The sequence below is a fragment of the Pinus tabuliformis genome, chromosome 2_2, assembly GCF_031772625.1.
Source record: "Pinus tabuliformis cultivar Carrire ecotype Pingquan chromosome 2_2, CPIR1, whole genome shotgun sequence".
NCBI classification, from domain to species: Eukaryota; Viridiplantae; Streptophyta; class Pinopsida; order Pinales; family Pinaceae; genus Pinus; species Pinus tabuliformis.
The window spans coordinates 1,185,850,114-1,185,877,564 of NC_142300.1; the positions used below are offsets into that span (position 1 = coordinate 1,185,850,114).

The following is a 27,451-nucleotide window of genomic DNA, read 5'->3' on the forward strand; positions in this document are numbered from 1 at the left end:
ATGGCACAAATGGTTGAAAAGAGGAAGAAGGAGGTCGATGACAAGGCCCATGTAGAGCACGATGTCACTCAGCAGACGGAGAAGAACAGAGGTGGAATAGAGCAGGTCTCTGACAAAGGCGTGAGGTCACCTCGCACGAGACAGAGGAAGAAATGGATGAGCAAACAGAGTAGCACAGTGCAGACCCACATGCAACGTCTGTCCGCATCAAGTGTATAAGGGAACAAGAGTAAGGAGGGTCGAGGAAGAAATCCAAGGCCACTAAGATGCCATTGGAACCAATCACCCTCACAGAGGGTGATTTGTACGAAATTGGAGACATGGTGCGGGATTTCACCCTGTAGGTCCCATAGTAGTTTGAGAAACAACAAAAACTAATATTGGGGGCCATATAGACAGGTCTGTAGGAGCTACAGACATGTGCATCATTGGCTGGCATGGTGTCCACCAGCCTTGTTATCAACACTTCAGAAGCTGCCAAGATGCTGTGCACAAAGGTCTCCAGTGTGATAGTTCTACCCAATGGAGCACTGACCATGGAGAATGAAACTGATAGGCCCACTGTCAGCGCCCTCAAGGGAGTGAGGTTGAACTTGGAAGCACTCCTTGGTGAGGCACTCCACCTACTGTAAGATGGACTGATCGCGGAGTTGAGGGTCCATGAGCACTGCACTCTATAGTTGATCAGCGAGTAGACAACTAATAACAAACAGATGGCCCTACAACGAGATTCTTCCATCACCGCTGTGACTGAGGTAACCGAACAAAACAAGCGTATAATTTAGGTCATGGAGGAGGCGTTCCAAATGGTCCCAGAGCTGGTAATTCCTGAGGAAGAACCAGTCGAGCTATGCATTTGCAAGCTTGCTCGGTGCTTGACGCTTGCACAGAAATGGCTAGGGTTCAGCTGGAGTTGAACCTACACATTACAAAATTATAGTTGAAGGCCTAGCCTTAACTCTGCAAGAAGTAAAGGAGCAACGTGCAACCGTTGTCACAGAGGCGATAACAGTGGTTAACTGTGGAGTAGCAGACTGCACACAAATTTTTGAATAGTCATTCGAGGTCCTGGCGAGCCTACAGGAGGACCCTAATGTATAGCGGCTAGAGACGAAAGTGCGAGAACTCCAGTAGTGCTATGATGAGGTAAAAGGCACAATGTGAACCACCACACTCACGCAGAGACTGGCAAAATTATAGGAGGCCAAGGAGTTAAAAGAACAGGTATATGCAGTGCAGCATAAGGAGGGAGTGCTGAAGGCGCGACTAACGCCCTGGCTGGATGAGACTTACGCAGTCATAGCCTCTATTGAAGGAAAGCTCGCAGCTCTGCAAGAAACTCAGCAAAAGCTTTAGGCCGATAGTTCAAGACTAGTGACTGAGAAGATGGTTGAAGAAGCAAAGTAGGTGGCTGCACAATGAACTGTTGAGGTTGCGGTCATACAGGTTGAGGTGGGAGATCTTCTTACTAAGATCTTCGAGCCCGCAAAGTGACTCGAGGGCGAGTCACCATGTTTGTGTTGGGGGCCTGCTGGTAACAGGATCCCCCAAGGACAGTTTTGGGGCTAAAATCCCATTTTTTGGGTCAATTTTGTAATAAAGTAGTAAATTCTTTGCATTTTGTGGTTGTGGAGCACAAAGGTGTCATGAGTCATAAATGGTGGTTTTCCTGTATTTTGTAAAATGTAAATTCAGTTGTAAAGATTCATCCATGGTCCATGGACCATGGGATTATATAGAAAGAGCTAAGTAAGTAAGCTCTAAGTAGTCATAATTTGTTGATAGTAGAAGACAAGGCTTGGAGTCTTGAGCACGAGGTTTAAGTGTTTTGGGTCTTGGTGTAGGTAGAGGCTCTATAGTGAGTACGCAGAGGCCTATGGTGGAAGTTTGTAGCTAAATCCATGGACCCCTGCAGCTGTGTGCGCAGGGTGGATAGAGTCTATAATAATCTGGAGATATCAATAAGGAGCAGTATTCTACAAATTATGTGTCTTTATTTCCTTTCTATGCATATGGTTATATTGCGTTTTGGGTTTAAATTACAATGTTTATGTGATGTGCGAATATATGGGATTATATGGGTTCATTGAACATAAGTAAGAATATTGGTTTACGCGATGCTAATTGTGATTTTTTAATAAGATAAGTAAAGCACTTAAGATAACTTGGGCACCTGTACAATATGTTGTCATCCCAATGCAAAAGTACTTGAACCGCAGGTTAGGGTTGCCTGAAGGTCAATCATACTCCTTCGAGGAGGTACTAAAGGGTGGAATAAAGGGCTAGTCTCATAGAGCCCTAGAACATAGTGACCTATGCGAATGAAGGAATAGAGGGTACAAACCGACATCACAACCATCTCAGGGTGTGGAAACTTGGTTCTAGCATTCCCCCATACTACTTTGGGTGAGACTTCGGTCCGCGCTCTTTGGGTTGATCCTAAAAGGGCCAATAGTGTAGGGATTTGTTTGGTTAACTAACACTGAACCTGGGTCAGGCCCCATGCAACCAACAATAGCACAGGACCTGCAACAAAGCAGGACAAGGTCCCTTAGGGTCAATTTTAGGGTTAAAAGCCTATGCTTTGGGGCAAAAAACCCAAGTTTCCATATAAAAAGTGTAAAGTCTCCGCATTTTGTGGTCATGGAGTAGAAGATGTAAAGTGTCATAAAGGGTTTCCGACCTTCTTTTATGTAAGTCATGTCGGCTTTAGGATATCTACCCATGGTCCGCCGACCATGGGATTGTATAAAAGGGGAAGTCTTAGAAGAGTCTAAGGTAGTTTTTAGAAGTGGATGTTGAGTCATTGATGAATGTAATGGGTTTGTGAGAGCTAAGAGTCAAGAGTCTTAGTGTAGGAAAGAGAACAATCTTAGAAGAGGAAAAAGTAGGAATGTAAGCTCAAATGTGAAATTTGGGTGAGTTTGGGTGGTTTTCTGGCTACTTTGTCACAAGCATAGTGTAGTTAGCAGAAGCGTAGTGCCAAAGCGTGTCATAGATCATGGAAGCGCAACGCCACCTCCAGAAGTGCAGCGTAGTTAGCAGAAGCACAACACCAGGAGAGTTTTTCCAAATTTAGCTAGGAAACCCGTGTTTTTTCACCAATGGAGAGGAGATATCGATGAAAAAAGGAAGTTAGGATGTAAATGAAACAAGTTTAGGAATTTTTGAGCTTTTATAGGCACAATATGATCTTCTATTGAATAAAAATGGGCCCCACATACCTTTTCAAAACATGACTTTCACCTTTTAACCTTGGCCACTTTAGAGAGTTGAAACCTGAGCTTCTCTTTCTCTTTTTTAATAGTGAGACTTTTTCTTTTGTAACCTTGAGATTGTAACCATGAAGAACTTATGAAAAATCATAAAAACTTATGCAAAGAGATGTTTATCAAAACTCATCTAATGCTGGATTTATGCATGGAATGAGGACGGACCTTGAAACCCTAATGACCTAATGAAGACATCAGACTGAGTGAAATGGTAATGATGATGAATGATATGATGAAAACATTCTCTTTATTATGATTCCCTCATCTAAGTGAAGTAGGCGATCGACATGCGATATTTTTCAAGGGAATAGAGACATTCCTAGATAGACTAACCATTGACCAAATTTTACTCTGAAAACCTAGTGACATGATAAAATTTGACCTTGATACCTCTAACAGACTTGGTAAAATCATATTTGATCACTAGTGATAGGAAGACAAGGCTAACGTTAATAGGTCCTTTGGAAAATATGCATAGATGTGAATCAAACAACAAAAGGATAGCTTCCATTGAAGATGCAACAACTTCTTGCCAATTTGTCCCTGTGATGGAGTAGATGGTCTCCACTTTTAGTATAGGATTTTTGAAGCTTCCATTTTAGTGTCAAACACATGAAATTCTTATTGAAAAGTTAGGACTTGGAAAAGTATGCATATATATGATGTAAACCACACAGGGATAACTTTTATTTCTTAGTACCAAACGCATGAAACTCTTATTAAAAAGTTAGTACTTCAAAAATTATGCATAGATAGGACTTACGAACACAAGGATAGACAAAGCAAGCAAGTTCAAGTGAAAATATAAGAAGCATTAAAACAACCTCAATAAATGACACCTTTAACAAGATTTCTCCCTTATCCTTCAACTCTTTGACATTTTTAAAGATGCCCTCCATAACCAAAGGAAGAATTCCTTCCATGTTTCCACCAAGTTCATATCTTGTTCCCATTATATATGTCTTTCATAAAACAATCTACAACAAGAAGACATAACATTATTGCAGGAAAGGAAGCGCTAAGTATATTCCATTAAAACTCTCATAATTGTTCAAGATAGTTATGTATTGGAGTTTAAATGCGCACTTAACCATATCCAAGAATTGTATCATTGTATCCTTGGAATAAGCCATCAAAAAGTGGAGCAACACACTCTTCAAAAATTATCGAGGAGGGAGAAGTCTATCTACCATAAATTCCCCACTATTTCCATAAGGGGATTTATAAAATGATATCAAATTTCAACCTCTCATCTTTTAGTGTGTTGAAATATAAAATAAATGGGAAAGATACCTAGAACTAAAGGGAATGAGAAGAGGTTGGAAGTGTCTATTATTAACATCATGTAGAAATTGGGTGTCCTAAACATTGAGCCTCGACATTTTCTTCTTCTTTTGTTGCTGGAGATGGTCTTAGTGTGTGGGGTTTTCAAATCTTCTTGGGCACAACCTGGGAATACCAGTGGCTATAAATGATGAAAAAGCAAACAAAATGAAAACAAATACAATTAAATTTATAGGCTAAATCCTATCTTCATTTTTTAATCCATTAATGAGGTCAATCACAAAAAAATCCCCCATTGTTTCCATAAGGGGTTTTATAAAAGGATATCAAATTTTGACCTGTCGATGTATAATTTGTTTAAAAAATAATAGAAAATGGGAAATATACTTGGAACTAAAGGGCACCCAAAGAGGTTTGAAGCATCTGGTAGCAACGCCACACAAAATTTGGGTGCCCAAAACTTTGAGCCTCATCATTCCTCCTTCTCTTATATTACTGGAGATGGTCTCATTATGTGGGGTTTTCAACTCTACTTGGGCACCAAATCAAAGGTGTGAGAGGAGACAATGGTGTACTTATTGGTGTGAAATAAAATAAAACCAATTGGAATGACTCAGAATGTTGGTGGTGTTTTAACTAAGCCCTACATGCCAACCACATTGACCAAGGGGCCCCATATACAAGTATTACAGAGAAAAATGTTATTATCAATAAATTGAAAGATTAAGTAATGAATCTTGGGAAAATTGTGACTTCATAAAAAAGTTGATATCTAAGTAAAAAACTAGTATCCTAAGTTCAATGGATGACCTTGATAATAAAAAATGTAGATATGCATGAAAAGTTAAGTCTTTAAATAAAGAAAGTGTGCCTTCACTAATTAACCAACACTTCTCCTTGCATGTATTTTTCATAATGTATTTGAACCAAATTTAAGGCCACCCTCACTTTTGATAATCTATCATCCTTTGAATATAATTCTATTTGAATGTGATAAAAGGATATAATATTAAAGATTGTAATCAACTCCATAACTCTAATCATCCACTGATCCATTAAAGGAGTGTTTAAGGAAGTATAACCTTCCAACCAATATATAAAAACATTTGAATCCCCTATCAAATGTAAGTTTAGATTGTTGAAGTGATACAATTAAAATCATTAACATAAATGATTGATTTGTATTATTGAAGTACTTGTTAGGTAGTAGTATGCTTGTTCCTAGACTAAAGTAGTCATTCACATATGTCATTTTTAGTTGTATTACTTATTAGATAGCTGTATATTTTAACTCAATATTAAAGTAGTCATTTATGTTATTCATTTTTACTTCGGTCACTTAAAATTGGTCATTTTTGTTGAAAATGGCAACAAGAAAAATCCTGATTTAATTTTCCCTTGAATTAAGTTAGGAGAAAATTGTAATTCCACATCAAAAGACATCAATAATGAGTTAACTAAGTTAGTTTCAATTATTTGTCTTAGTTAATTCAATTTGAGGGCCAAACTTGATTCATGTAGAGTGGTTCCTAGATTTTAGGAGCGTAGATTGAGTTTAATTTTAATTGTAATAAGTTAATTTAGTTAAACTGAGTTAAATTCAGTTAAACTAGTTCCAACTTTTGGAGGAACTAGTAGGTGGTCTAGCAGTGGGATGTAGCTTCATTGTTCAATCAATTAACTGATAAACAATCCATAATTAACTCATGCATGCATGAAATTCAATTTACCCCGTTGAGATTAGTGTTTAAGGGAATTGTACTATCATTTGTATAATTATCCAAGTTGTACAGGTGGTGCATGCAGTCAGAGAAGGGCCTACATGGATTACAAAATTCTAATTGGGAATTTCCCTAATTAATAGGGGGATAATTCCCAAGGAAACAATACAAGGAAATAAGAGCTTGGTAGGAAACATGATTGGTTAAGTATTGATGAGAGGTGACTTGTGAAGCAGTGAGATAGGTTATACTTATGCAAAGCTTGTTCGAGCTTGAACAAGCATTGTATTTCTTCTCTATTTTCTCACTATTGAAATTCATATAGGAAGGGGCTTTGAGCAACATCTTTTCCCTTAGATAAATATCTGAGAATACATTATTGAATATTGTCTCATGTTTATGTTGTGATTTCTTGATCGATTAATTGTTTCTGTTGATGAGTAGAGTAGATTCAAATCTGTTGTTTTGTTGAATTTAGGCTTCTGTGATCCATATCAACTATTATGAGACAAGTATTTCGGTGTAAATCACATGATAGAGCATTTGTCGACGCGTTTTGAACCAACCAATGTGGTTCATTGTCAGGACAAGTTGAAGAATCAGATCTAGCTTTGCATATTAAATAGTCAGAGCAGAACATCCAATGGCTATATTTCATGACCAGGTAATGGCTCTTTTGACTAACGACTATATTTGACCGGGAAACGGTTAGTTGGACTGGAATAGGGGCATGACCTTTATTTAATTAATTAAGCTAATTCAATTAATTATTAAATGATAGTTTTATTCTTATTAAAATAAAAGTTAAAGGGACTATTCTATGAACTTATAAATATAAATATATATTAAAATAAATAAATTATAAAATAAATTAATTTAAATCAATAGTTAGTTATGAATATTGGAGTAAATAATCGTTAGTTATAAAAGTTTTTAAATATAAATATACATAGTTAGTTATATTCTTATAATTCTAAATATATATTAACATAAATTAAAATAAATTAATTTTAAATTACTAGTTATTTATAAAAGTTCTTAAAATATAAATATTAGAGAAATTTTAGTGGTTAGAAAGAATATTTTAAATATTTAAAACTAATTAATAGTTTACTTAAGGGGGAATTATCTATATGATAAAATTCTATATTAATTAATATAAATTAAATAGAATCTTAATTATATTATGTATACAACAACCTTCAGATTAGTTGTGAAAAAGGGGAAATTCAATACTAAATTTTTTCTTTGTTAAAAGTATTATTCTAACCACCAATGTTAAGGCTTTAAAATCAAGAAATCTAAGGGAACCAGAATTATTAATTAGAGTTTTGAAAGGATTGATTGTATTGTTATTAATAATGTAATAGTGTTATCATAAAAATATTTAATTAATTTTATTAATAAAGTCGAGTACATAAGTAGTTTAAATCTACAAGGAATTTCTACATGGTATGAGAGCTAGGACATAGTAGAGAAGATAATTTGAACTTATTTTAGGAGGTTCGAATTACAAGATTAGTGTTGCAGGTTTTCTCGACGAAAAAGAAGATGACTTCCACGAGACCTAGGCTCGAGTATGCTCTAGAAGAAAACACAAATTTTTTGACATGGAAGATCCATATGGTAGTGGTATTAGATGATAACAAGCTACTAGATTACATCAAGAGAGATGTAGTTAAACCCCCAATAGTTGATTCCAAGGATCTCACTCAGTGGAAGAAGGATGTGGCTAAAGCGAGGAGGATCATATTGAAGGGAGTTCGAGATCATATTGTCTCAAATATCCACGAGAAATAAAATACATTCACGATGTGGAAAACATTGACCAACATGTTTGAGAACAACAATGACCATAGGAATTTGGCGCTAAAGGACAAGCTTCGTAGCATCAAGATACAAAAGAATGACACAATTCTGCAGTACCTAAGCAATTTCAAAAAGTGTTGTGATGAACTTGGTGGGTTCAGTGTGAATTTACCTAAAGAAGATTTGGCAGCTCTAGCTCTCTTGGGTCTTCCCAAGAGCTAGTACAATTATCAGGATTTCATGACTGGTAGGGACACTCTATTGATTTGGGAGTGGTTATGGTCTAATCTAGTGTAGGAAGAAATAATTCGGGATAACTCAGATGAGACCTCATCCAAAGGAAAGGAAGAGTACCTTGAATTAGTTATCAAAGGAAAGAAAGCTAAGGGAAAGAATTCCAAAGTGAGGAGGGAAAGAATAAAGACTTGTCTAACATTAAGTGCTTTCATTTTCATCAATTCGGGCACTATGCCACAAAATCTCCACACAACATGGCAAGCAAGAAGGTGTTTTCAATAGCAGTAGTAGGTGAAGCTCTAGCTTCACAATTTGAGCTTGATTTTACTCTCATTGCATGCATGGTAAGAACAATAATGGGAAGCATGCGGTATCTCGACAATGGTGCCTCATTCCATATGATAGGGAATTAATATCTCTTCAGTGAATTGGAGGAGAAAGACCTCAAGCAAAACATTGAGTTTGTAGATGATGGGAGGTACAACATGACCAGTATCGGTACAATTACTTTTTAGAGGGATTTTGGATCTCCTCTTAGACTAAAGGATTTGATGTTTTTTTCGGTTCTAAAGAAGAATATTGTTTCCATCATGGTATTGTAAGATCATGGCTACGGTGTAATATTGAGCAATGAAAATGTTTTCCTTAGACACATGACCATAGGACAGATGGAGAAGATAGGGGTGCAATCCAAGAACCTGTATGCCCTTGAGGTCGAATATGCATGCAAAGCCTTGAGGAGAAATACAAAGGTTATAGACTTTGTGGTTGAGAAGGAGCATAATTTAAGTCTCAAAATGGAGCCTTAGAAGTAGCCTTAGAAAGTTTTGGAGAAACTATAATTAGAGAAGCAGAGAGGAGACAAAGTGGAAACATCCACTCAAGCAGAGAACTCCATTGGGGGGGAATTTTGAGCTAAGTGGAAAGGTATCATTGAATTCAACTAGATAAGAGAGCACAAACCCATGCCTTTCTTGGACAAATTCTTAAGAAAAAGTGGAAAGGTGGTTCATTGAGAAAAGGTCGAGACTGAGAGAAATCAACCCTATGTCATCTTAGGGCCTCGAGCTCTCTGTGGGTAGCATAGTATGACCATTAACAAAAGGTCGAGAACCAAAACAAATTATAATGGGTAAATGATGAATCAAAAGCCTGGAAAGGGTCTTTGATGGGGACATATGAAATGATGTGGCCTATGCCACAGTGGTATTCTACAGGGAAGTGTGTTGACACGGACCTCGTGTGATGACATGGAAAGATATATAGGGCCACATGTGCACCATGTGGGGACTACGTTGGTGCCACATGGTAGGACCTTGTGATGTTTCAAGAGGTTATTAGGTTGGATATTCAAATGGCCATAGAATTTTATTCATGTTTTAGATCGATGGAAAATTTATATTGCCAAAAATCTCTCGATGAGACAAACACATTAACAATTTTTATTTTAGGTTTCGAGGAGCTTGAAAAATAATGAAATTTAAGACCCTTTTTCCATAATAGGACTTAGTAGGTTGGGTCAATTAGAGTAGAAACTCTTTCTAACCTTAGTATGGGATATGGGTTGATGAGAGGGCTTTTATGGAGTGTTATTAGAGAAAAGGTTAAACACTAGGCATTTTGGAAAAATGAATGGATATCTATTATATAATAACATTACAGAAAATGGTTTAAGGCTCAAACCTCTCGAGATGAAGCAGAGCTCTGGATTTGAGTTTTCTTATAGAAATTATTTTTGATTGCATGCTTATTGCAATGGTTTTTATAGCATTTTATTTTGATAAATGCATTCACATTGCTCTCATTTTATATCTTTCATCTTGAAGGTCTGGATAACCTATTAGTGTGACATGGGAATGTTTTCATTCTTCAATAATTACATGACTATCTATAGGGATGTGTGTATGGTTACTTATAATATACCAATTATATTGGATAAGTGGTGTTTTCTTACATGCAATAATTATGCAAACAAAATTTCATAGGATAAAGGGATTTTTGGAATCCATGTGCTGCTTGTATCTGTGTAGCATTGATTGATTCTAGTGAATGCTTGGTGTTTATATGTATGCTAACTAGGATGTAGGAGCCCCACAGTTTTTATGTTGTATGAGGCTAAGAACCTCGAGGGGTTGGAGGTTGGATGTTTCAATACATTGATTGTTTTCATCATGGTCTTTCATATGGTTTCTTGTCATCAATGTTCAATACCTTCCTTCATGGAATGGTGTATAGTGTATGGGAAGTTTAGTTAAATATTGTAATGGTTTTTAATTCAATATGAGACTAGAAATTCGAGGTTCGCTACTTCAACTGGATGGTTTTCAGGGGAAAAGATATTGTCCTAGACCTCTGGGGACAAAGGATTTTATGACTCTATTTTAGAGAAATGCATTTTTTGGTGATTTGGAGTGGGTGCTAGTTGTAACACCATGTGTGATATATGTGGTTGATTGCAAACTATATTACATGCAGGTACATGATGATTTTATAGCTATGAAATATAACAAATGATGGATGCTAATGTATTAGATTCTTTCTATCTAATTCTGTAAGATTGTAGATGTCATGGTCATTGGCCTTGGCATATAGGTTGAATTAAATTATTGTTTCTAGCCTTGGTACAAGGACTGACTTTATTTTTTGTTGCTAGTCTTGGTAAAAGGATGATTTCTAGATCTTGTGATAACATGCTTACATAGATCTTGTGACAACATGCTTACAACTTTGTTGATATGTACTATTGATTTTTGGAGCATGTAACTAACATGGAATTTTAGATACATGGATAGCTACAAGGAAACATGCTTGGAATTAGAATGGAAAGGGAAGAGGTAGTATATATGTATTAATGTAACTAATAGTTGAGTATGTGTGGAAGCGAATGAGAAGAATTAGTTGCAACAAGAGGAGAGTAGTTCATGTGAGCCTAAAAAAAATGAAACATTAGTGCATAATGTTGGGGAAGAGGATGAAGCATTCCCTCAAGCTCCCTAATAAAAATTGAAAGGCCCCTTTCAAAAGTATTCAGAGGTCCCTGAAACTTAAGGTTGCCATAGAACCTTCGAAAAAGGCTCCATATGATAATGTACATATACATTCAGGAATATGGTCATGAATGACACATTGAACACCATAACTCATGGGATTGGATTGATGTGGAAGCATCACATGCCTTTTGTTTCTTCCATTGCATTTTTATTTCATCTTTTTTCTTCAATTTTTTATTGTACGAATGGCGATATTCTTTTTTTATGATTTTATGATTATTGCAGCAAATTTTACCCTCTTTCCTTCTATCTTTTCCTTTGATCATTGTGCTTTGGGGCCTTGGGAAACATGGTTGGGTGTGGCTAGAAGAAAAACATGGAGATATGGGAAGAGGCAAGGATAACACAATAGGAATTATGACCTAAGGGAAGACATATGCATGAAGAAAGGCAAATAAAAGATGAGACGGGTAGGAGTTGGGAAGGTTCACCAGAAAAAGGCCATTACTAGTGTATGTTGGAGCATTACTTGTGAAAGTGATGGAAATAATATGAATGAGGAATATATGCAAGTTGAAAGGTGCCTATATGAACAAAAAGAAGAAGAAATGTAGATTCTAATGAACCATTGATTATTGCAACAATAATAATATAAACAAATAGTGTTGGTGATGACAACAACGTAAAAAATAAAATAAAGGAATTTGGGTAACAAATTCCTTGACCAAATTGGAATTGTTGTTCGTAGTATTATGAATGCTTGCATGGATACATGAGGTTCTCTTAACCTTGATTTTTATTGACATATGTGAATATGTGTTATGTTCTTGAATATGTTCATGATTAAATGAAGGAATGAAAATGTCATTTTATTTGATAGGTGGTTGTCAAGAATAATTCTTGTGGAAGGATGATCTGTTACACTCATAGAATTTGACATATATATATATATATATATATATATATATATATATATATATATATATATATATGGTGTGTTTGGGATAACATAATACGATTATCTAATGAGTTTCCGCGTTGTGTGAGGAACCCACTAAGCATGTGGGGATTTTTCTATTACTTATTTTACTATCATTTGATTATTACTTATATGTTACCATGTTGTATTATATATATGAAAATGAAATACTAATGGGAATCCTTGGATCCATTATTGGGCATGTATGCCACTAAGCACCATGCATATGCTAGAAGAGAGTTTATTGGACTAGGGATGCAATGATGATAGTTAGGCTGAGAAACCCTATGGGACTATATTGGATGAGAATCACATAGTCATGGTTTTCTTCCTAGGCTTGATGAAAAAACCACTTGAGACTATGCCAATTAAGAACTTCTGAGAGGTTGAGACATCCCAAGGCTAGTGGGCTGATAACAACTAATGTAGCTAATGGGAAGGGCCAAGAATATAGGTGTGAAAACTGTTGAGAATTTTTTAGAAAGTTCTCTCTTATTCCTACTAAAGAAAACACATCTAACAAAAATCCCTATCTAATTATGCATATCTCTCTTCGAAAACTAAATTAAGACTCTCCATGCTTTGCATGAACCCCTACATTATTTTATGGTGAAGCCACTGTGGTGTAACAATGAGAATTAGAGGAAATTTAAGCCTAAAAGTGGCCTACTAAAGAAAAATAATAAATAATAGTTAAAATAATAAAATAAGAGTATGTAATTTTGTCTTATCTCCTCATAGGTTTACTCAAATTTCAATTGTAGACAATCATTGAAAACATAATTAAATTTCACGTCCAATGGATACCCATTATGCATACTTTTGAGAAGACTCACATTGATCAAAATTGAATATATATTAAAAAAGTGTATTCAACACACTTTTTTAATGTATCTTCAATTTTTATCAATGTGGGTCTTCTCAAAAGTATGAATAATGCATACTCGTTGGATGGAAATACTAATTTTGCATCCAACGAGCGTCTACACTTGAAATTTGAGTAAAGTTGTAAGGAGATAAGCAAAAAATACAATTGAAAAAAGTAGTTTTTCATGTTTTCCCTCCAAAAGACTTACGTGTAACTATTTTTAAATTTAAAGGATTTTGATTGGTTTACATACTATGACATGGAAATTAGGTGAAAAATTCATGGGAACTTTTAGGGTAAAATTTCCTCTAATGGATATGTTGAGAACACCTGAGAAGTGGGACTTATTTATTATATGTACATGAATGGCTAAGAGACCACCCAAAGGGTTGAATTTGAAGACGAAGCTAACTAAACATTGTGTGGACTAGAGTAGCGATATTGAGTGATATGCCTTGGGGCTGAGAAAATACTCAGGGCTAGTAAAGCCATTCATGGCATTTTGTTTAATAGCCACACTAAGTGGCTAATTTGGAGCTACGTTGAATGTTGCTCCTGGGGGTTTGAGAAGAAATTCAAATGCTTTGAGCTTAAACTATAAGTTATAGAGTACATGTAGCTATGTTGAGTCAAATAGCAGCAACATGAAGATATTAGAGTGCTAAAAAGTGCATTGAAGATGAAGAATTCAAACACAAGGCCATTGTGGGGGTACCAAAAGCAAGTAATGTCCATTGATTTCCATGAATGGGACACTGTGTCTTGGGAAGCAATAGGTTGAGACTATTCGCTGAACGAGAGCTAGGTGCAATGGACAATAGTGTTGGACATGGAGGTAGGAAACACTCAAGATGAAAAGCTATCATGTTAGACTAGGCACGTCAAGAAGCATAAAGGGACACTGAAAAATAGTTGGTTTAATGAATTTCATGTTAATTGAGTTGTTGGGAAATCAACTATATATGTAAAATATAATTGTAACTAAGTTGTAATTATAAAGCTCATAGTTATTTATGCTTCGGTCAAGCACATTTTATTTTTGTCTTCGATAATTAGAGCACTAGGGATGATGTTCCTTCAAGGGGGTGGGTTTTTTGACAACCTCTTTAGGATAATCCCCTATTGAAAATATTGTTATCATATTTAAGAAAATAACTAGTTGAGATATTCAAACACGAATTTAAGAGCTTGGGCAGAGAAAATGTTGAGAAACTAGAGGAGGCTTGGTTATTTAATGATAGTAATGGGAGATTGATTGGTATGCCTACAATGGGCTGACCACACCATTGAATTCAGTAGGAGAAGAGAGGACAAATCCACGCCGTTCTTGGAAAAATCACAAGCAAAAGGGGCAAGGGGTTTCATTGAGGAGAGACCAAGGCCGAGAGATGTCAGCCCTATACAATCTTTGGGCCTGGGGCCCTTAGCGGGGACTTTATTATGACCATTAACAAAGGGACAAGAACTAAAAAAAAGTATAACGGGGAAACAATGGATCGCAAGCTTGAAAGGGGGGTTTGTTGGGGCCACATGTAGTGGTGTCACCTATGCCATGGTGACATGCTACAAAACAATGCGTTGACATGGACCCCACTCGAGTGATGTCATACCATGAGATAGAGGGCCAAGTGGGGATGATTTGGGTTCCATGTGGTAAGAACTAGTGACATGTCACGAGGTTATTAGGCCGAATATTTAAATAGCCATATATTTTGATCCGGGAGGAAGATTGAGGAAAAAATTATAATGCTAGAAATTTCTCGACAAGCAAGACATAATGAGAATGCTTATTTTAGGTTTCGAGGACTTCAAAAACTAAAGAAATTTTAAGACCTTGTTTTGATGATAGGACTTTGGAGTTGGGGCCAATAACAGTAGAAACTGTTTCTACCCTTAGTATTGGCTATGGGTCGATGAGGGGTTGTTACAAGAACATTCAACTAATTTTTTTTTATTTATAAAATTTGGTGTACTTGCATGGTTTATATTTTTAGATTCTAATAGACTAGCTTAAATTCTAAACTAATTAAATTAAATATTGAATGAAATACTAATTCACGAGTATTTATGATATAGGTATAAATAACTTAAAAATTAAAAAAAAAAACAATTAATAATTATAATTGTCAATAAAATAATTTGACCATGTCAAATTACATAAATATATGAATAAATATAAAATATAAAATTAATAATTATAATTATAATTAGAATTGATGATTAAACCAACATAGATTATCTTAAGTCCATATGTAACAAATGTCAAGAGAGATCAAATCTCTTGAGATCCAAACTTATTTTAAAGTGAAAAAATAAATTAAAAATAAAATAACTAATAATTATAATTATCAATAAAAGAATTTGACCATGTCAAATTACAAAAAAGATATGAATAAATATAAAATATAAAATTAATAGTTATAATTAATAATTAATAATTAAACTAACATAGATCTAACTTAACTCCATATCTAACAAAGTTCGAGAGAGACCAAATCTCTTGAGATCCAAACTTATCTTAAAGTGAAAAGAGATATCTAGAGTTAAGATAGATCTAGACTGGTTTTTATTATATTTGAAATTCATAGAGTTAATTGTGTTGAGAGGTTCTCTTAAAGCTAGTATGATACAAATGTTGTAATGTGGTGTCCCATTTAACATTTTGACTTGATCAAATTAGATAAACAAAATTTAAAAAATAACAATTATATTTATAATTATAAATATAACCACTGTAAATCCATCATTCTTGATTTACTAAATTTAAAAAAAAAACAGATCTTTTTTACTCTGAAATTTATGTTTAAACAAATTTTATTTTTCTTAACCTTAAATAAATCTAAAATTTTAATTTAAACCAATTTGATCTGTCTTAACTTTCGGTAGATCTAAACAGATTTTAGATACATCAATGAATATAAAAAATCATATATTTAAAAATTGAAATGATTAGCCACGTAGGGAAGACTAATTTGTTCTTTACCTTCAATGGAATTTAATTATAATATTATTGATTTGGCTTAAATGGTTATAATGTAATTATAATATTATTGTTTTGGCTTAAATGGTTATAATGTTGATATGAATTGTCACTTTAGAAAATATAAAATTAATGTATAATTTTTGGAATTTAATTATAATATTATTGATTTGGATTTGAATGGTTATAATGTTGATATGAATGGTCACTTTAGAAAATATAAAATTAATGTATAATTTTTAGTTGACATTGTCACAAGATGAATTGTACAATGTTAATAATAAAAACTTAACTCCAAAACACATAATGTGTTCATATTTACATTATAAATTAATTAATTTTTATGAATGGAATATGTATTAAAAATTTAATATGGAATGTAATATGGTTTATTTTTAATATATTTATTCTATTTTTGTTATAGAAGTGGGTCTATTCCCTATCGAGAGCCTAGCTATGACAAGACTTTGTTGTACAAGCACAAACTCAATAACATAGAAGACCATAGACTTTCTAAGCTAGTTTTAAATTCCAGCCAAAACCACCTAAAGCTGAAACGAGGTTTGTATAAAGAGACTAGGGCCTAGTTAAACCATTGGGAGATAGACTAGAATGTTGCATTGCAAAACATTAACAACATTAAAAATATTGTTACTTCTAAGTTCAAAGAAAGAATATGGTGTGAAAAAGATTTAGCAGTTAAAAGAAAATTAAGATATTATAAGGAGGTCATCAATCCCACCCTAGAAGATCAAAAGTATCTCTCTTTTTAACTAGATCAAAGAAGAAAATTAATATAGCCAAGATTAGAACGAACTCTCATGATCTCCATAGTGAAACGGGCTTCTCCATAGTGAAAGGGGTCGTCGGGCAGTTCCTAAAACACCATGGATGGAAAGGTTCTACCATCTCTACGAGAATAAGATCATCGAGGATGAAAATCACTTCATCTTAGAGTGCCCCACGTAAAACCACATTAGAACTCAGTTTCAAAATCTTTGTTGCAATACTAACCTTCCTAGCCTTCTACGTTGTCAAAATTACAGTGAGCTCTCCAGGCTTCTCTCCAAGCTTTCTAAGCATAGGAATAAAATCGTAAATCAAACTAAGTAATTCGTTAGATCTCAGTTTCAAAATCTTTGTTACAATGCTGACTTTCCTAGCCTTTTACGTTGTCAAAATTATAGTGAGCTCAGGAGGTTTCTCTCCAAGCTTTTTGAATATAGGAATAAAATCTTAAATTATAATAAATAATTCATTTCTTTAGGTCCGATAGACCAAAATTTGGTCTCAGTCGACGTTAACCACCATCATCATCATCAATATCTTTTAAAAGTAGAAAAAAATATTATAATTTAATAATTAATTGATAATAATGATAATTATTATGAAAATTACATTATTGGTTTTTATGAAAATAGTATTGGTTTTGAGAAAAATAGTATTATATTTTTAGATAATTATATATAATATACACTAAATATTTTTTTCATAATATTTTATTAATTTTTTTCTATGACCAACACTATTTACCAATAAACTTATTATAATTATATAATCATTCATACTAATACCATGCACAAAAACTCAATACCATGAATTTAATAATTATAAATAATAAATTTCAAGTTAAATATTTTTATATACATCCATAATTAAAATTTAATTTTATTTATTTTTACTTGAATTCCCAAATTAATTATATATATAATTATAAATTTATATTATATAATATTTAGATTTATATATTTGTATTATGTGATAACCATTTAACGAAAAATATTATGAAATCATTTAATTATTATATTATAATTCTTAAATTTAATATACAAAAGTTTGAAGATTTATTATAGATTTTTTTACCATAAATCTAAAGAAGAATTATACCATAAATCTAAATCCAGAAGCGTTTTATAACTTATAACCTGAAAATTAAAAGTAATACACCCTATCCTATTCTCCTTATAGAAGCAGATCTTTCTTCTATTGAGAGCCTAGCTATGCTCAGGTTTCTGATGTACAAGCACAAGCTCAATAACATAGACAATCATAGACTTCCTAAGCTAGCTTTAAATTCCAGCCAAAATCACCTAAGGCTTAACCTAGGATGGCATAAGGACACAAGGGCCTGGTTAAACTATTGGGAGATCAATGAGAATGATGCTTTGCAAAACATAAATAACATTAAAGATATTGTTACTTCTAAGTTCAAAGAAAAATTGTGGTGTGAGAAAGATTTAGCGTCTAAAAGAAAATTAAGTTATTATAAGAAGGTCATCAACCCCATCCTTGAAGATCAAAAGTATCTCTCTATTCTAACTAGCTCAAAAAAGAAAATTAATATAGCAAAGATTAGAACGAATTCTCATGAGCTCCATAGTGAAACTGGCCACTGGGTAGTTCCTAAAACGCCATGGATGGAAAAGATCTGCCATATTTGTGAGAATAGGAACATCGAGGATGAAAACCACTTCCTCTTAGAGTGCCCTGCATACAACCACATTAGATCTCAATTTCACAACCTTTGTTACAATACTGACCTTCCTAACCTTTTACAATGCCAAAATTATAGTGAACTCGGGAGGCTTCTCTCCAAGCTTTTTGAGCATAGGAATAAAATCTTAAATCAAAATAAATAATTTGTCTTTTTAGGTCCGATAGATCATTATTTGGTCTCAGCGTAGGTTAACCACCATTATATATATATATATATATATATTGGTATAATTTAATTAATAGATAAAAGTGTTTTTATTTTTTTATATCTTTTAATTAATTTTGGTGAATTTTTTTAATTTGCAAAATTAAAATATATCTTAAAATTTTGAAAATATTAAATTCATGAAAGGGAATGAGATTTGGCGTTTCTCGAAAGGTGTAGGGATGCATCTTTGGTTCCATTGTTTGCCTGCATTTCTCATCCGCTTAACAACTCTAAAAATAAGCACATTTTTATAAATCCAAGTTTCGCTATTATCACATCTGAAATTGGTTTAATGAGGAGGGACCTTGATCATCTTTCCCGAAGACTTCTTTTCCTCTATTTGGATCTTGCAAGCAATGTTTAGACCCAATCCTTACTATATGATTAATCCGAAAAACGGCTCTCTACATTATGGATCACAAAAATCTTAGATCTAACAATATTGAATTCATTTATATATTCTAAATCATATTTAAAATATATAAATAAAGAAAAATCACAATAAACATGTATCACAATTGTACTATATTTTTAAATATTTTATATTATTTAATTAATAAAAAATATTATTTATTTATTAGTTTGGAAATAAATTAAATGAATAAAATTAATTATTAATTATAAACACTAATAATATATTGTGGGAAAATATATTTAACATATTTCCCATATATTTGCATGGGACGGGCAATTGAGTATCAAATTTCATATTACTTACCCTATTCTGACTTTATGTGCCGTTTTAGGAGTTTGGATGATTTTTCCATCCACTCGGAATCAACAGATGTACTGAGTGGGCTTCTCCACCGAGCCTAAATCTGGTTTTTGTTAGGTAAAAGAGTTACTAATATATTTATAATTTTATTGGTAGGTGTAAGGAGTGGGCTCCTTTACCAAGGCTAAATTTGATTTTTGTTATGTTAAAAAATTATTAATATATTTATAATTTGATTCGTAGGTTGTTAAATATACTTTTGATTTTATTTAATATATTTAATTGATTTTATTTAATATATCTGATTTGCTTTTGATTTTATTTAATATATTTAATTGATTTTATTTAATATATCTGATTTGTTACTTGTTAAATATATTCTTGATTTTATAATAACAGTAAATAAGTTTGATCTTAGACCTCTAAAATTAATCGGATCAGTTAATAATTCACCATGACTATAGAAAGAAAAAAAAAGACATTACTTGCCGAGGCCTTGTCCTGACATCTTGTGAAGACACATATTAAAAGGATATAGTAAAATCCTTTCACACTATAAGTATGTATACTTACTAATATCTTCTTGCATCTTATCTAAACCTTGCAAATATATTCCTGCATGTCAATGCAAAACCTTCTCGACAAAGATACCCTTTACACTAGCACTTTAGAGGAACTACTTTTAATAAGGTTATATATTATATATTTTGTAATAGCATATATATATAATTAAATATTTTTTAAATGAAAATTTATTTTTTTATTTAAAAAATGTTTTTATTGTTTTATGCTTTTTTTTTATTAGAAAATGGTTATATAATTTTGGAGACAAGGTTAATTATATTTTTATTATTTTTTGTTTGGCTAAATAAATTTATAATTTTGGTTTTTTTTAGCATTTAGATTCTGTAGATTACATAGTGTAATTTTGGGATTTTAATAAATCTTTAAAATATTTCGATCTAGATTATTTACCATAATTTAGAGATTTCAATAAACTTGTACTGAATTTTGATTAAAGTTTTCTCAGTGATATATTTTATATTAGCATGTAGCTATATATAAAACTAGTCGAGGTCCATCTTAATTCGGGATCTACCAAGCCCCAAGAGGGATCAAATATCTTTTCACTAGAAAATAGATTTCATCTCAAAAGATTTTATCCCTCTTGGGGCTTGGTCGATCCAGATATTAGATGGATCTAGGATGACTTGTATAGTTATTCATTTATTTGATATAGATTTTTTCATTTACCAGTCATTGTTTACTTTTCTTCAATTATAATCTTTTTTCCAATTAACAATAATATTTGTTTCCAATCCTTTTTATATATTCCTTTCTTACACTCTTCTTTTTCAGATATTAAAATTTTATTTTACCATTTCAAAACTTATTACAACACATTTTATTTTATTTTCTGTTTTAATTTAATTTTAAATATTTCTTTAATTTTTTATTAGACAAAAAATTGATCCATGATTAATTCATGATTATTTCTTTTGAACTATTTATTGATGTTTAATTATTTGATGATGGTGGTGGTGGTGGTTAACGTCCATTGAGACCAAACTTTGGTCTATCGAACCTAAAGAAACGGATCATTTTGTTTCATTTAAGATTTTATTCCTATGCTCAAAAAGCTTGGAGAGAAGCTTCTCGAGGTGATTGTAATTTTGACAACGTAAAAGGCTAGGAAGTTGAGTATTGCAACAAAGATTTTGAAACTAAGATCTAATGTGGTTGTACGCGGGGCACTCTAAGAGGAAATGATTTTCATCCTCATTGTTCGTATTCTATGGTAGAGCCTTTCCATCCATGGTGTTTTAAAAATTTCCCAACTACCCGTTTCACTATGGAAATTGCCGAGCAACCGGTTTCACTATGGAGCTCATGAGAGTTAGTTCTAATCTTGGCTATATTAATTTTCTTCTTTGAGCTAGTTAAAAGAGATAGATACTTTTGATCTTCTAGGGTGGGGTTGATGACATCCTTATAATATCTTAATTTATAAAATAATATAATATATTAAATTAGTTAATCCTAGATAAATGTTTTTCGGATTAATCACATGATAGCTCGAACCAATTAATGTGATTTATCCTCAGAACAAGGTGAGAAATCAGTCAATCTTCAAGAATAAATAGTATGGATTCATCATACCTTGGAAACTAGCCGTTGGTGATTAGCTAATCAAGAAAAATCTAAAACGGTAAAATTTTAATATTTTAATAAATAATTTCTTAGTATCATTTTACATTTTTCGCACCAATAGTTAGTTGGTGATTAGTTAATCATGAAAAATCTAAAACACTGAAATTTTAATATTTTAATTCCTTACTGTCTCTTAGATTTTTCATGATTAACTAATCACCAATGGCTAGTTTCCAACGGCTAGTTTCCAACGACTAAATCTGGGCAATGATGCATTCTATTATTTATTGTCAGATTTTTCGTGATTAACTAATCACCAATGGCTAGTTTCCAACGGCTAGTTTCCAACGACTAAATCTGGGCAATGATTCATTCTATTATTTATTCTTGAAGTTTTAGATTTTTCATGATTAACTAATCACCAATGGCTAGTTTCCAACGGCTAGTTTCCAACGACTAACTCTGGGCAATGATGCATCCTACTATTTATTCTTGAAGATTGATTGATTTTCTCACATCGTCGTGAGGATGAACCACATTAGTTGGTTCCAACAATTAAATCTTGGCAATGATGCATCCATACTATTTATTCTTGAAGATTGAACCACATTAGTTGGTTCCAACAACTAACTCTTAGCAATGATGCATCCATACTATTTATTCTTGAAGATTGACTGATTTTCTCACCTTTTCATGAGAATGAATCACATTAATTGGTTCGAAAATTCAACCAAATTCTAATGATGTGATTAATCCTAAAGACATTTATCTACAATATGAATCACAAAAGTCTTAGATCTAACATTAGTTAATCCTTTTAATATATAGTCTTTAACTAATCTTATTGATTGATATGTATGTACGAATATTACTCAAATCATCATATCAATTATAAAAATATTTATCACATTACTTGGTTCGAAAAGTCAACCAAATTCTAATGATGTGATTAATCCTAAAGACATTTATCTACAATATGAATCACAAAAATCTTAGATCTAACATTAATGAATCCTTTTAATATATAGTCTTTAACTAATCTTATTAATTGATATGTATGTATAATAGTCATCATATCAAATATAAAAATATTTACACCAAGTGGTATTAATTCTACAAAATATCATGACAACCTTTTAATTTATTCTTCCTCAACAATAAACTTGTTAAGTCCACCACATGTTATACGGGGAAGCCTCTCACCAGGTAATTTCTAGTTTTGAAGTGTTGTGGTTGATTGCAAATCTAAACAAACCCATGTATAATATGAATCTCTCTTCTAAATGTATTTTATATAAGTGTGCTTATACATTATTGTGGATTCTTTCACCAAATTATATGCACTTTTATATCATTAATAAATTTAAAGGAATACTTAAATCTAGATATAAAATATAATATATTTTATTAAAAAAATATAAAATAAAAACATGATGCACATTCCTCGAAATTAGTATGACACCTTTTTAATTTTTTTTACTCAAGAATAAACCCATCAACTACACTACACAATATGGTGTTCATTATGCAAATATTGATGAAACCCAATATATTTATGAGAACTAGTTCTCAATATATATGAGAGAAGCCTCTTCGCCCAATGATTTCTAGTTTTAGTATCACGTTCTTAAAAATATGATTACTAATGGCAATTCTAAACAAACCCATGGATAACACAAACCTCTCTAAGCCCAAAGGGATAGCTCAAATGGTCGAGTTCCCGTTGCTAAGCACTTTCCCAGTTGGGAGGTCACGGGGTCAAATCTCCTCGACGCCCTCGGGGTTAGGCCTGATATGGCCGACCGGCAGATCCGTTCGGGTGGAACTGCCCCGCTTCTCTACGTGGATGAAAAACACAAATCTCTCTTTTATCAAAGAACGTTCATGAGTTCATGATGCAATTATAGAAAATCACAAAAAAAAACAAAAATATAGACATTTGAAACAACAAGAATGTCCAAGGGTTTGTGTTTTTCACGGGCACTCAATGAGTGGCCGCTACGTCCAAGTAGTAGTGGCCGCTACGTCCAAGTAGAGAAGTGGCCGCTACGATTTGAAACAACAAGAATGCACAAGTAGAGAAGTGGCGGCTACGATTTGAAACAACAAGAATGCACAAGAATGCTGACTTTAAAGCCTTTTAACTATTTCTTACACAAATAAGACCGTGTACAAACGTTAGAGAAGTGGCCGCTACGATTTGAAACAACAAGAATGCTGACTTTAAAGCCTTTTAACTATTTCTTACACAAATAAGACCGTGTACAAACGTGGACGTAGCGGCCACTCATTGAGTGCTCGTGAAAAACACAAACCTCTCTTTTATCAAAGAACATTCATGATGCAATTATAGAAAATCACAAAAAAAAACAAAAATATAGACATTTGAAACAACAAGAATGCTGACTTTAAAGCCTTTTAACTATTTCTTACACAAATAAGACCGTGTACAAAAGTGGACGTAGCGGCCACTCATTGAGTGCCCGTGAAAAGCACAAACCTCTCTACCGTATACAAACGTGGATGTAGCGGCCACTCATTGAGTGCCTGTGAAAAACACAAACCTCTCTTTTATCAAAGAACGTTCATGATGCAACTATAGAAAATCACAAAAAAAACAAAAATATAGACATTTGAAACAACAAGAATGCTGACTTTAAAGCCTTTTAACTATTTCTTACACAAATAAGACCGTATACAAATTTCTAACCTCATTTTTATTTTTATATAATTTGTTCAACTAAAGTAGTTACAATAAGACATTACAATATCTCTTCCATGCTGGGTTTGAGAGTACCTCTAGGTCCATAATGTTTATAAGAAAGGACATTACAACATCTCTTTCATACTGGGCTAGAGATCACTTTTGTATGCAAAAATCTCTTCCATACTTGACTAAAGAGCTCTTCTAAGTGCAATTAAATATTATTTTAATTACAAATTATTTTTTATTAAAAAGTGGTGATTTAATTGTTCTAAATTTTCATCTTTTTTATTAGAAAATAGTTATATACTTTTAGGAAATATTATTATTTGGAAAAAAAAATTATTTTTCATTATTTAAAATGTATTTTTGGATGGATAAATCAATTTTCATAAATACTTGCGAAGCTTTGAGAATTCAACAAATCTATACAAAATTTTATAGATTATTTATCTTAACCATAGAATTTCAATAAATCTCTAAATTTTCAACAAAATTAACAAAGAAATGTTGATAGAATAAAAAATCTTTGACCAAGAAAAATATACTTAAATTATAAGAAAAAAAAAAATTAACATTAAAATATAATTTTTCATTATTCAAAATATATTTTTAAATAAATAAATAAATTTATAATAATACAATTACATAATTATGATATTTCAACACATCCCTATCCCAAAAAATGCTTAAGATATGGCTAAAATTCAGAAAAATTAAACCTCGCTTTAAAAACCAAAAACACCCTCGCTTACCAAAAACCAAAAAAAAAAAAACCGAAAATGCAGCTGAGGAAAAAAAAATTGAAAAAATATTAATATTTTTATAAAATATTACATTTTTAAATAAACAGATAAACACTACTACGTTCCATTTTAATCCATCATCGCAATCCAGCGTGTTTTTAAATTAAAACAAACAATTGGACGGGCACAATGAACGGTGAAAAATTCCCAGCCTGTAGAGGTGATGCTTGACATCTGTGTCTGTCCATTTTGCATTAATTAAAACCGAACAAACTCTGATTAATACCACGACCTCATTGTAATTACAGGCGCATATCTCGAAAACAAATCGGACGTGCTGGAAACTACCCGAAATAAACTCAGTGCAACCATTTAATCTCCTTCACCGACTTAACCACACCAAGATTTTTAGCCTTTTAGATCGAGTGTGCTCCAACTTCTTACAGACCCGTCTCTATTTTCTGGCATTGAAATATAATATCGTTACATAACCCTACGAGCTTTTACTGTTTTCGCATGACTGTGCAGTTCAAAATGGTTTCTGGTCGAAAAACCATACTCTGCATTGCAGTATTCTGTCTTGCTCTGTGTCTGCAGCTGAGCTTAGCATCCTTACAGTTCAGAGTTGGAGGTCCTAGGGGTTGGCTCGTGCCCACTGGAACGGAGACCGAGACCTACAATCAATGGGCCGAACGCAACAGGTTTCAAGTGAACGATAGTCTCTGTAAGTTTTTTTAATTTCATGCCCAACACGGTATTTTGGTGATTGACTTACTTTAATACTCCAGAGATCCGAATCGATAATGAGACTTACTTTCATTGATTGTATATCTTATATATCTTATCTACTGACTTATGGGTGAAACCCTTCGCATGCAAATTTCTGTGTTTTGTTATTTCATTTTATTTTGATAGTGACATTTTGCTTTGGTCAGATTTTAAATACAAGAAAAATGAGGATTCAGTGCTTCTGGTGACCGAGGAAGCCTATAATACCTGCAACACTTCGAATCCCATTGCATCTTTCGACGACGGGAATACTGTCATCAAGTTTCGACGTTCTGGTCCCTTTTTCTTCATCAGCGGCGCTACGGGCCACTGTGAGAAGGGGCAGAAACTTATTGTTGTCGTGTTATCTCCCCGCAATGCCCACGGTGGCTATTCTCCGTCCCCGTCCCCGTTTCAAGGAGGTAGGGGCAGCGGAAACAGCAGCAGCAACGCAACTTCCACTGCTCCGACTAGTATCACATTCGACGGTCTTTGTTTCACTACATTGGTGGCTGTTTTGGTCCTTTTGTCGCATGTAACGGTTTCATAGCTTTAGCAGTTCTACGACCTTCCGGACATGGAAGTTCTAAATTTTTCTGAGAAATTAGCCGATGGCAACAAGCGTTTTTGTAGGAATTGTTAAGTACTTTTCTAAATCACTAATGATTTATCTAAGACAGTTTTTAATGACATTTGCGCACTGCTTTTCTCTTTAGTTGGTACTGATTATTTTGTATCAGAAAAGTTTCTTATTTATGAGTTCATGCATGCCTTACCAGCACTGGCCTAGGGTTTACTATTGCATGCATGGGTAGACTAAACCAATTCAAGTGAAGGAAATAACCTAAAGTGTTATTATTTACAGTGAAGAACCTATATTTGTCAATGAGACCACCAACTATATCATTCTTTCTTTATAAATAAGATTGTAGTGAATAAACAAATTTGGTTCCATGCAGAAACTTGATTTTTGTATTGTAGTTTATGATTTTGTATTTTACTTTAAAGATTGTTATGGTATTCCTATATTTATATTTATGTTGTAACTTTTTACTTATATATAAAATAATACAATGAGTACTTCGCACATAGAGCCTCTATTGGCAAGTAGACACTCAGTAAGAAACTGTATGATGGAGCTTAATGATGTTTTGGTCTCCACTTTTGGTGGCATTTTGCGTTGGAGTTCTTTGCATCTATATTGTGGGACTATGCCTTAGGGAGGCTTTTAGGTTATTTGCCCTTGTAGATTTTTGGTTCAGGGTTTTATCGTTGTGTGGAACCTTTTGTGAGGTTATATCTTTGGAGCTCCTTGTCCTCATTTTTGGTCTAAATCTTGTTATCATTCTTTATGAAAAGAAAAAGTACGTGGAGATTCTCTTCTGAAGACATGAAATGGAATGCTTTTTCTTTCAGGTTCTCTGTTTAGAGGCTACTCGTTATGTAATGTTCTAGCTTTTTCTTCAGGTTCTCTGTTTAGAGGCTACTCGTTATGTAGTTCTAGGAGCAAAATGAATGATTAA

At 33.1% G+C, this 27,451-nt stretch overlaps 1 protein-coding gene across 1 annotated transcript; it reads left to right on the forward strand.

Moving 5' to 3' along the window:
- On the forward strand, positions 1-26,478 carry LOC149197717 (early nodulin-like protein 14). Its single transcript, XM_089408776.1, has 3 exons — positions 1-105; positions 25,689-25,884; positions 26,096-26,478. Exons 1-3 carry the CDS (start codon positions 1-3, stop codon positions 26,476-26,478), a joined length of 684 nt encoding a protein of 227 aa, XP_089264902.1.
- The last annotated feature ends 973 nt before the right edge of the window (positions 26,479-27,451 follow it).